Consider the following 12525-nt stretch of genomic DNA (forward strand, 5'->3'; position numbering starts at 1 on the left):
TCTCTGGGTAGAGTGGTTACCGTCTCTGATTGAGAGTGATTACTGTCTCTGATAGAGAAGTTAAGGTCTCTGGGTAGAGAGTGGTTACAGTCTCTGGGTAGAGTGGTTACAGTCTCTGTGTAGAGTGGTTACGGTCTCTGGGTAGAATGGTTACAGCCTATGGGTAGAGTGGTTACCGTCTCTGATAGAGAGTGGTTACTGTCTCTGGTAGAGAGTGGTTACCGTCTCTGATAGAGAGTGGTTACCGTCTCTGATAGAGAAGTTAAGGTCTCTTGGTAGAGAGTGGTTACGGTCTCTGGGTAGAGTGGTTACAGTCTCTCGTAGAGAGTGGTTACCATCTCTAATAGAGAGTGGCTAACGTCTCTGATAGAGAAGTTAAGGTCTCTGGGTAGAGAGTGGTTACAGTCTCTGGGTAGAGTGGTTACGGTCTCTGATAGAGAAGTTACGGTCTCTGGGTAGAGTGGTTACGGTCTCTGATAGAGAAGTTACGGTCTCTGGGTAGAGAGTGGTTACAGTCTCTGCGTAGAGTGGTTACGGTCTCTGATAGAGAGTGGTTACCGTCTGATAGAGAAGTTATGGTCTCTGGGTAGAGTGGTTACGGTCTCTGATAGAGAGCGGGTACAGTCTCTGATAGAGTGCGGTTACAGTCTCTGTGTAGAGTGGTTACGGTCTGTGGGTAGAATGGTTACAGTCTCTGTGTAGAGTGGTTACGGTCTCTGGGTAGAGTGGTTACGGTCTCTGATAGAGAGCGGTTACAGTCCCTGTGTAGAGTGGTTACAGTCTCTGGGTAGAGTGGTTACGGTCTCTGGGTAGAGTGGTTACAGTCTCTGTGTAGAGAGTTTACGGTCTCTGGGTAGAGTGGTTACGGTCTCTTATAGAGAGAGGTTAGAGTCTCTGATAGAGAGCGATTACAGTCTCTGGGTAGAGTGGTTACGTTCTCTGGGTAGAGTGGTTACAGTCTCTGGTTAGAGTGGTTACAGTCTCTGGGTAGAGTGGTTACAGTCTCTGGGTAGAGTGGTTACAGTCTCTGGGTAGAGTGGTTACAGTCTCTGGGTAGAGTGGTTACAGTCTCTGGGTTCAGTGGTTACAGTCTCTGATAGAGAGTGGTTACCGTCTCTGATAGAGAGTGCTTACCGTCTCTGATAGAGAGTGGTTACCGTCTCTGATAAATAGTGGTTACCATCTCTGAGAGAGAGTGGTTACCGTCTCTGATAGAGAGTGGTTACCGTCTCTGAGAGAGAGTGGTTACCGTCTCTGAGAGAGAGTGGTTACTGTCTCTGAGAGAGAGTGGTTACCGTCTCTGAGAGAGAGTGGTTACCGTCTCTGATAGAGAGTGGTTACCGTCTCTGATAGAGAGTGGTTACCGTCTCTGATAGAGAGTGGTTACCGTCTCTGGTAGAGACTGGTTACCGTCTCTGGTAGAGACTGGTTACCGTCTCTGATAGAGAGTGCTTACCGTCTCTGATAGAGAGTGGTTACCGTCTCTAGTAGAGAGTGGTTACGGTCTCTGATAGAGAGTGGTTACGGCCTCTGATAGAGAGCGGTTACAGTCTCTGACAGAGAGCGGTTACCGTCTCTCATAGAGAGTGATTACCGTCTCTGGTAGAGAGTGGTTACCGTCTCTGGTAGAGAGTGGTTACCATCTCTGATAGAGAGTGGTTACAGTCTATGATAGAGAGTGGTTACCGTCTCTGACAGAGAGGTTACGGTCTCTGGGTAGAGTGGTTACAGTCTCTGTGTAGAGAGGTTACGGTCTCTGGGTAGAGTGGTTACGGTCTCTGATAGAGAGTGGTTACGGTCTCTGATAGAGAGCGGTTACAGTCTCTGGGTAGAGTGGTTACGGTCTCTGGGTAGAGTGGTTACGGTCTCTGGGTAGAGTGGTTACGGTCTCTGGGTAGAGTGGTTACGGTCTCTGGGTAGAGTGGTTACAGTCTCTGGGTAGAGTGGTTACAGTCTCTGGGTAGAGTGGTTACAGTCTCTGGGTAGAGTGGTTACAGTCTCTGGGTAGAGTGGTTACAGTCTCTGGGTAGAGTGGTTACAGTCTCTGGGTAGAGTGGTTACAGTCTCTGGGTAGAGTTGTTACAGTCTCTGGGTAGAGTGGTTACCGTCTCTGGTAGAGAGTGGTTACCATCTCTGATAGAGAGTGGTTAACGTCTCTGATAGAGAGTGGTTACAGTCTCTGATAGAGAACGGTTACAGTCTCTGTGTAGAGTGGTTACGGTCTCTGGGTAGAATGGTTACAGTCTATGGGTAGAATGGTTACAGTCTCTGTGTAGAGTGGTTACGGTCTTTGGGTAGAGTGGTTACGGTCTCTTATAGAGAGTGGTTACGGTCTCTAATAGAGAGCGGTTACAGTCTCTGATAGAGAAGTTACGGTCTCTGGGTAGAGAGTTGTTACAGTCTCTGGGTAGAGTGGTTACGGTCTCTGATAGAGTGTGGTTACAGTCTCTGATATAGAGTGGTTACCATCTCTGATAGAGAGTGGTTACCGTCTCTGATAGAGAAGTTACGGTCCCTGGGTAGAGAGTGGTTACCATATCTTATAGAGAATGGTTACCGTCTCTGATAGAGAAGTTACGGTCTCTGGGTAGAGCGGTTACCATCTCTGATAGAGAGTGGTTACCGTCTCTGATAGAGAAGTTACGGTCTCTGTGTAGAGAGTGGTTACCATCTCTGTGTAGAGCGGTGATGGTCTCTGGGTAGAGAGTGGTTACCGTCTCTGATAGAGGAGTTACGGTCCCTGGGTAGAGAGTGGTTACCATATCTTATAGAGAATGGTTACCGTCTCTGATAGAGAAGTTACGGTCTCTGGGTAGAGTGGTTACCGTCTCTGAGAGAGAGTGGTTACCGTCTCTGATAGAGAGTGGTTACAGTCTCTGATAGAGAAGTTACGTTCTCTGGGTAGAGTGGTTATGGTCTCTGATAGAGAGTGCTTACGGTCTCTGATAGAGTGTGGTTACCGTCTCTGATAGAGAAGTTACGGTCTCTGGGTAGAGTGGTTCCCGTCTCTGATAGAGAAGTTACGGTCTCTGGGTAGAGAGTTGTTACAGTCTCTGGGTAGAATGGTTACGGTCTCTGATAGAGAGTGGTTACCGTCTGATAGAGAAGTTACGGTCTCTGGGTAGAGTGGTTACAGTCTCTGATAAAGAGTGGTTACCGCCTCTGATAGAGAAGTTACGGTCTCTGGGTAGAGTGGTTACGGTCTCTGATAGAAAGCGGTTACAGTCTCTGATAGAGAGCGGTTACAGTCTCTGATAGAGAGCGGTTACAGTCTCTGTGTAGAGTGGTTACGGTCTGTGCGTAGAGTGGTTACAGTCTGTGTGTAGAGTGGTTACGGTCTCAGTGTAGAGTGGTTACCGCCTCTGATAGAGAGTGGTTACGGTCTCTGATAGAAAGCGGTTACAGTCTCTGTGTAGAGTGTTTATGGTCTGTGGGTAGAGTGGTTACAGTCTCTGATAGAGAGCGGTTACAGTCTCTGATAGAGAGTGGTTACAGTCTCTGTGTAGAGTGTTTATGGTCTGTGGGTAGAGTGGTTACAGTCTCTGTGTAGAGTGGTTACGGTCTCTGGGTAGAGAGTGGTTACCGTCTCTGATAGAGAGTGGTTACCATCTCTGATAGAGAATGGTTACCGTCTCTGATAGAGAAGTTACGGTCTCTGGGTAGAGAGTGGTTACCGTCTCTGATAGAGGAGTTACGGTCCCTGGGTAGAGTGGGTACCGTCTCTTATAGAGTGTGGTTACAGTCTCTGATATAGAGTGGTTACGGTCTCTGATAGAGAGTGGTTACCGTCTCTGATAGAGAAGTTACGGTCTCTGGGTAGAGAGTGGTTACCATCTCTGATAGAGAAGTTACGGTCTCTGGGTAGAGTGGTTACGGTCTCTGATAGAGAGTGGTTACCGTCTCTGATAGAGAGTGGTTACCGTCTCTGACAGAGAAGTTAAGGTCTCTGGGTAGAGAGTGGTTACGGTCTCTGGTAGAGAGTGGTTACGGTCTCTGGGTAGAGAGTGGTTACCGTCTCTGATAGAGAAGTTACGGTCTCTGGGTAGAGTGGTTATGGTCTCTGATAGAGAGTGGTTACCGTCTCTGATAGAGAAGTTACGGTCTCTGGGTAGAGAGTGGTTACCGTCTCTGATAGAGAGTGGTTACTTTCTCTGATAGAGAAGTTACGGTCTCTGGGTAGAGAGTGGTTACCGTCTCTGGGTAGAGAAGTTACGGTCTCTGGGTAGAGTGGTTATGGTCTCTGATAGAGAGTGGTTACCGTCTCTGATAGAGAAGTTACGGTCTCTGGGTAGAGAGTGGTTACCGTCTCTGATAGAGAAGTTACGGTCTCTGGGTAGTGTGGTTACGGTCTCTGATAGAGAGTGTTTACCGTCTCTGATAGAGAAGTTACGGTCTCTGGGTAGAGAGTGGTTACCATCTCTGATAGAGAAGTTACGGTCTCTGGGTAGAGTGGTTACGGTCTCTGATAGAGAGTGGTTACCGTCTCTGATAGAGAGTGGTTACCATCTCTGACAGAGAAGTTAAGGTCTCTGGGTAGAGAGTGGTTACGGTCTCTGGTAGAGAGTGGTTACGGTCTCTGGGTAGAGAGTGGTTACCGTCTCTGATAGAGAAGTTACGGTCTCTGGTAGAGTGGTTATGGTCTCTGATAGAGAGTGGTTACCGTCTCTGATAGAGAAGTTACGGTCTCTGGGTAGAGAGTGGTTACCGTCTCTGATAGAGAGTGGTTACTTTCTCTGATAGAGAAGTTACGGTCTCTGGGTAGAGAGTGGTTACCGTCTCTGGGTAGAGAAGTTACGGTCTCTGGGTAGATTGGTTATGGTCTCTGATAGAGAGTGGTTACCGTCTCTGATAGAGAAGTTACGGTCTCTGGGTAGAGAGTGGTTACCGTCTCTGATAGAGAAGATACGGTCTCTGATAGAGAAGTTACGGTCTCTAGGTAGAGAGTGGTTACCGTCTCTGATAGAGAGTGGTTACCGTCTCTGATAGAGAGTGGTTACCGTCTCTGATAGAGAGTGGTTACCGTCTCTGATAGAGAAGTTACGATCTCTGGGTAGAGTGTGGTTACAGTCTCTGATAGAGAATTAACAGTCTCTGGGTAGAGTGGTTAGAGTACAACGACACCAGAAATAAATGATGATTTTTGCAAATCAATCAGTCAAATGTTAATGCTTGGTGATATGGTGGCAGTTTAATGTATGGGACATGTACAGAATGACTTCCTAGAAGCCATCTGAAGTTTGAAGTGAACATATTCAAATTTAATCTGAATGGTAATAAGCCACAAATCAGCCATGTCTAGAAAGCATTTTTTATTTTTATTGACACTTCCATTCTAATGAATAGAAATTGACTTAAACATTATTTCACAATTTTTCATATAGTTCACATTTTCCATAAACAATGCAAGTTGATCCATTCAAGGACTGCTACTACTATTACTAAGTCATACAGTACTGTAGGTGAAGATATTTAAAAACCGGACGGTTTTGTTTTTAGGAACTCAGTCGGGGTCTCAACTCACGGTTGAGAGTTAGAATAGTAGAATACACAAGGTGCAATTTCAAAATGTGATTGTGCATCAGCAGTTTTCTCATGTTATGTCAGTCACTGACAGTCACTCAATTAGTTATTGTTAGCTAACATTTATTAGATTGGTAAGTTAGCCTAGCCAGCCCTGACCTCCAGGGGGCCCCATTGATTTTGTTAGTCACTCTCACTGAGATATCATATTAACATGGCATAAGAAGGAAATTAGCTGTAAAAGTGCAACAACATTCTGATGAGGGCTTCCAAAAGGCTGTGTTTGGGTTGAGGTCTGCTTCAGTAATTGTCAGTCTGTCACCCAAACCCTCAGCCTCTCAACCAGGCACCGCGGTGACTTTGACCTTATCACAGTGGTGCCAGATCAACGCCATTAGCTGTTGTTCTACAGGAAGAGGAAATATGAGCAGAAAACAAAACGGAGGGAAATGCTTGACCAAGCACTGCAGTTCTCATTAGCCTTGACACTTTACTCAATGTATAAAACATGAAGTGCACACTCACTTAATGTGTAATTTGACTGAAAGGTGGGGTAACAAGGATGAGGGGGAGGGAGGGTTTGAACATTAACTACCCCCCTCTCACTCTATATTTTTTTCTCTCCTCTCTCTCTCTCTCTTCTGTTCTCTCTCTACTCTTTCTCCCTGTTTCAATAAGCATTGCCGACAGAAAAGGGCCAAAACGTGCTGCGGCAGCAGGAATGAATTCCAATCAGAGGCGAAGGAGGGTGAGATCCATTACATTTATCCTAGTATCCCCTTCTCACAAGAACACTCCCTCTCACACATACACGCAACACAATGTTCTGCTGTATATCGAAAACAATCACACACAGGCATAAACAACGTCTCCCACTTCCTCACAAACTATCAAACCCTCTGGTGATCATTATCTTGGGACAGGGTTGGGTAGCATTGTCCAAATCTGACCTGGGTAAAAATCGCACCATATACACATCTCTTCAAATGTACACTGAATATATAAAACATTAAGAACACCTGCTCTTTCCATGACATAGACCGACAAGGTGAAAGCTACAATCCCTTATTGATGTAACTTGTTAAATCCACTTCAAATCAGTGAAGATGAAGGGGAGGAGACAGGTTAAAGACATGGATTGTGTACGTCTGCTATTCAGAGGGTGAATTTGCAAGACGAAAGATGTAAGTGCCTTTGAAAGGGGTATGGTAGTAGATGCCAGGCGAACAGGTTTGTGTCAAGACCCACATACAGACACTCCTCCCTGGTTATCCTCTTACCCATTTGTGAAAGCTCCGCCACACTCCCAATATATGGCCCTTCCAGGAACTTGGGTTCACTGTCGTTGATATCCTGGACCTTGATGACGAACTCTGACTCGGATTCCAGAAGGTGGTTGGTGAGTCGGTCCCGGGCCTGAGCTCTGAGGGTGTAGTAGCTCTGCTCCTCGCGGTCCAATCGCTCGGTGGCGTGGATGTCGCCTGTCAGCTCGTCGATGATGAAGATAGTGCCCGCACCTTCCCCGGAGATGGTGTACTTGATGTTCCCCTCGCCCTCGTCCGAATCCGTGTGGATCTGTCAATTAAGGCAATTAAAGTCAAGCTGAGAGTTCATGTTTTTAGAAGGTATACGTCGTTAATTAAAAAATATTTATAAAATGCATTGATTTCATTGACTGACAGTTGACACTACTGTGAATGCAGTACTCAGATTTCACAGCATCAGATAAGATGTAGAATTATTCTTCACTTTCTCTTCAAAGATACAGCCAATAAACAAACATGTACGTCTAGAATTCCATACTCCAAAATAACATATGTTCGAAATGCAGTGGATGAAAAGTACCCAGTTGTCATACTTTAGTAAAAGATACCTTATTAGATAATTACTCATGTAAAAAAGAAAGTCACCCAGTAAAATAGTACTTGAGTAAAAGTCTGAAAGTATTTGGTTTTAAATATACTTAAGTATCAAAAGTAAATGTAATTGCTAAAATATACTTAAGTATCAAAACTAAAAGTAAAAGTACAAATAATTTCAAATTCCTTATATAAGCAAACCAGAGCATCATTTTCTTGTTGTTTTTTGTGCAGAAAGCCAGGGGCACGCTCCAACAGTCAGACATAATTAACAAACAACGCATGTGTTTAGTGAGTCTGCCAGAGCAGAGGTAGTAGGGATGACCAGGGATGTTCTCTTGATAAGTGCATGAATAAGGCAATTTTCCTGTCCAAATCAAATCAAATGCAAAGCATTCAAAATGTAACGAGTACTTTTGGGTGTCAGGGAAAATCTATGGAGTAAAAAGTACATTATTTTATTTAGTCATGTAATGAAGTAAAAGTTGGCAACAATATAAATAGTAAAGTAAAGTACAGATACCCAAAAGAACAACTTAAGTAGTACTTTCAAGTATTTTTACTGAAGTACTTTACACCATTGTCAAAATGTCATAAAAAAACAGCCTTGAACCTGCCAATCACAACATGTTTATTATACACATTTGCAGCACTTTATAGGATGCCCTTTACAGAACTGTCAAGGCTTTGCTCTTTCTTTTATGTCAGATTTTCTCTCTAGTCATCAAGAAGCAAAGTTCCTATTTCACAGCCGGTGAGAGAGGAAAGAGGAGAAGCCCTCGCCTCCCTCTAGGGTTGTCATCAACAGTACCATGACAAAAGACACTGCAGTGCTATTGGTGATTTACACAATCCCCACATGGTGTGCCCTTCACAGAATAGGGGCCCCTCAAATTAGAAGTCATTTCTAAAGGTTGTTAAAGTTGCGGTATGAACATGAACACGGTTGGGGCCGACAAATGAACTTAAAGAGCCCTTATAAATCTGCCGTGACTTCTTCTAGTGATTAAAATACATTCTAGCAGCCCCCTATGCATCCATTGGCTTTACTGCACATCTGAACTGCTACTCCCTTCCAATATGAAATTAGAATGCAGGACTCGGGCTCCATAGCCTGTAGGACCCATCTCGCAAAACAGGCGGGAATTGAGGGAGAAAACACCCGTCTCCCGCGTTAATATTTTATAAAGGCTTAATTAAATACAGGACTCGATCGCCCTCGCGGGGGCTTTCATCAGGTATTTGTCGTAAAACAGGGGAATAATGCAAAACATAGCCCCCTCTTTCTTTTCATTTGGAATAGTCCCCAAGTCAAATATATGCACACTGAGAGAAAATCGACTCTTTTTGGGGGCATCAATATTTCAGCGATAATAAAATAAACTTCAATAGCCCAGTCGGTAAAAAGACAGTAGAAAGCTCTCCAATATGTGGAGATATGTGACGCCTGCCTTTACATTGTCTGACTGTCTCTCTATTGCTTACTGTCTTTGATCAATTTGAGACAACTTACTGCAATCAAGTCTTTCAAGTATATTAGAGCAGATGCTGAAGATAAGGATCAACAGTGATACTTCATCCAAACACATCCAAACATCTTTAGAGAGTCTTGTGGCTACAATGTGTTCAGTAGAATGTAAAGGGTTTTCTACCATGAAAGTCGATAATTGCTCTCCGATCACACACGTACTGTTTGCCAATAAACACCCACACAAATGTCATGCACACACACAGTCATGCATACACAATCATACACACATTTCTCTCCCTCTCTTTCTCTCACACACACACTTCGTCCATAAATATATAGTAGGGCATCCTACAGTGCCTTGCAAAAGTATTCATCCCCCTTGGCGTTTTACCTATTTTGATGCATTGCTTGTAATTGAAATGGATTTTTATTTGGATTTCATGAAACGGACATACACAAAATAGTCCAAATTGGTGAAGTGAAATGAAAAAAATTACTTGTTTAAAGAAATTCTAAAAAATAATCGGAAAAGAGGTGCCTGCTATGAAGCCCCTAAATAAGATCTGGTGCAACCAATTACCTTCAGAAGTTCACATAATTAGTTAAATAAAGTCCACCTATGTGCAAATTTCAGTCTCTCGATGTGCAAAGCTGATAGAGACATACCCCAAGCGACTTACAGCTGTAATCGCAGCAAAAGGTGGCGCTACAAAGTATTAACTTAAGAGGGCTGAATAATTTTGCACGCCCAATTTTTCAGTTTTTGATTTGTTAAAAAAGTTTGAAATATCCAATAAATGTCGTTCCACTTCATGATTGTGTCCCACTTGTTGTTGATTCTTCACAAAAAAATACAGTTTTATATCTTTATGTTTGAAGCCTGAAATGTGGCAAAAGGTCGCAAAGTTCAAGGGGGCCGAATACTTTCGCAAGGCACTGTAAGTGTCACATTATCAGTCACATGATCTCAGTATATATACACATGTTCTGAAAGGCCCCAGAGTCTGCAACACCGCTAAGCAAGCAGCACCACCAAGCACCATGAAGACCAAGGAGCTCTCGAAACAGGTCAGGGACAAAGTTGTGGAGAAGTACAGATCAGGGTTCGGTTATAAAAAATATCCAAAACTTTGAACATTTCAAAGACCACCATTATAAAAAAATTGAAAGAATATGGCACCACAACAAACCTGCCAAGAGAGGGCCGCCCACTAAAACTCACGGACCAGACAAGGAGGGCATTAATCAGAGAGGCAACAAAGAGACCAAAGATAACCCTGAAGGAGCTGCAAAGCTCTACAGCGGAGATAGGAGTATCTGTCCATAGAACCACTTTAAGCCGTACACTCCACAGAGCTAGGCTTTACGGACGAGTGGCCAAAAAAAAGCCATTGCTTGAAGAAAAAATAAGCAAACACGTTGGTGTTCGCCAAAAGGCATGTGGGAGACTCCCCAAACCTATGGAAGAAGGTACTCTGGTCAGATGAGACTAAAATTGAGCTTTTTGGACATCAAGGAAAATGCTATGTCTGGCGCAAACCCAAATCCTCTCATCACCCCGGGGCGACAGGTAGCCTAGTGGTTAGAGAGTTGGGCCAGTATCTGAAAGGTTGCTAGATTGAATCGCCGAGCTGACAAGGTAAAAATATGTTGTTCTGCCCCTGAACAAGGCAGTGAACCCACTGTTCCTAGGCCGTCATTGTAAATAAGAATTTGTTCTTAACTGACTTGCTTAGTTAAATAAAGGTTAAATTAAAAATAAATGTAAATAATTTAAATAACCCAAAGAACACATCCCCACAGTGAAGCATGGTGGTGGCAGCATCATGCTTTGGGGATGTTTTTCATCGGCAGGGACTGGGAAACTGGTCAGATTTGAAGGAATGATGGATGGAGATAAATACAGGGAAATTCTTGAGGGAAACCTGTTTGTCTTCCAGAGATTTGAGACTGGGACGGAGATTCACTTTCCAGCAGGACAATGACCCTAAGCATACTGCTAAAGCAACACTTGAGTGGTTTAAGGGGAAGCATTGAATTGTCTTCGAATGACCTAGTCAAAGCCCAGAGCTCAATCCAATTGAGAATATGTGGTATGATTTAAAGATTGCTGTAATTACTGCAAAAGGTGGCTCTACGAAGTATTGACTTTGGGGGGGTTGATTAGTTACGCACGCTCAAGTTCTGTTTTTTTTGTCTTATTTCTTGTTTGTTTCACAATAAAAAATATTTTGCATCTTCAAAGTGGTAGGCATGTTATGTAAATCAAATGATACAAACCCCCCAAAAAATCTATTTTAATTCCAGGTTGTAAGGCTACAAAATAGGAAAATACTTTCGCATGACTCAAGTCAAAGTGAAAGTCACCCAGTAAAATACTACTTGAGTAAAAGTCTAAAAATATTTGGTTTTAAATATACTTAATTATCAAAAGTAAAAGTATAAATAATTTCAAATTCCTTATATTAAGCAATCCAGACGGCACCATTTTCTTGTTTTTTTATTTACGGATAGCCAGGGTCACACTCCAACATAATTTACAAATGACGCATGTGTGAGTCCGCCAGATCAGAGGCAGTAGGGACAACCAGGGATGTTCTCTTGATAAGGGCATGAATTTGACAATTTTCCTGTCCTGCTAAGCATTCAAAACGTAACGAATACTTTTGGGTGTCAGAGAAAATGTATGGAGTAAAAAGTGCATTATTTTCTTTTGAAATGTAGTGAAGTACAAGCACAAGTTGTAAAAAATATAAATAGTAAAGTACAGACACCAAAAAACGACTTAAGTAAAAATACCCTTAAAGTACTACTTAAGTACTTTACACCACTGCTTTTGACTGCTTTAATACACAAGTGAATTTGTAATAATACTGTTGGTACCCTAAAATGGGGGGACTATTTTAAAAAGGTGCTGAAATTTCTAAACAGTTCACCCGATATGGATGAAAATACCTTCAAATTAAAGCTGACAGTCTGCACGTTAACCTCATATTCATTGTATTATTTCAAATCCAAAGCGATTGAGTACAGATCTGAAACCACAACAAAAATGTCACTGTCCCAATACTTTTGGAGCTCATTGTATTTTGTTGTGAGTAGGCACATGTGGCAACAACGCAGCTCAAATGTGATTTTTTTTCACAGATCATGCTCATTCTCCCCCTTCAGGCCCAATGTGTCAGTCCATCTGTCAGTATGTCCTCATCAAAGTGATTCCGTGGCTAAGCTGTGGACTTCAAACAAAAGGTCAAAGCCAGGGCTTCACTTAATGCTTAGCAATCATAACCATCAGCAATGTCAACATGCCATTGCCAGCTAAATTCCCCTTCCAACCAAACAAAAGAGTAGGGACACATTCCAAATGGAACCATGTTCCCTATGTAGTGCACTACACCCCTATGGGGCCTGGTCAAAAGTAGTGCATTAAATAGGGATTAGGGTGCCATTTGGGACGCATCCTAGGCCTGCAGTAAGCCTTCCCCATCAGGAAGAAAAATGAGCTATTTATCACAACAATAGTGTTGGCACTTGGAAGAAAACAATATTTCTATAAACAGGACTCATAATGTCACCTCCTACTCTAGATGGAAACAGGGTCTTCGTCCTAAATGGTACCCTGTTCCATACATAGTGCACTACATTTGACCAGGGTCCATAGGGCCCTAGTCAAAA

At 43.1% G+C, this 12525-nt stretch overlaps 1 protein-coding gene across 1 annotated transcript in view; it reads right to left on the bottom strand.

Moving 5' to 3' along the window:
• Positions 1-12525, bottom strand: part of LOC112255030 (cadherin-22) — a 300118-nt gene that overhangs the window by 166061 nt on the left and 121532 nt on the right. The window contains 1 exon segment of the mRNA XM_042324818.1: positions 6801-7095. Within this exon segment, the coding sequence (XP_042180752.1) occupies positions 6801-7095 (295 nt within the window).

This window comes from Oncorhynchus tshawytscha, linkage group LG07 (assembly GCF_018296145.1).
Source record: "Oncorhynchus tshawytscha isolate Ot180627B linkage group LG07, Otsh_v2.0, whole genome shotgun sequence".
NCBI lineage: Eukaryota > Metazoa > Chordata > Actinopteri > Salmoniformes > Salmonidae > Oncorhynchus > Oncorhynchus tshawytscha.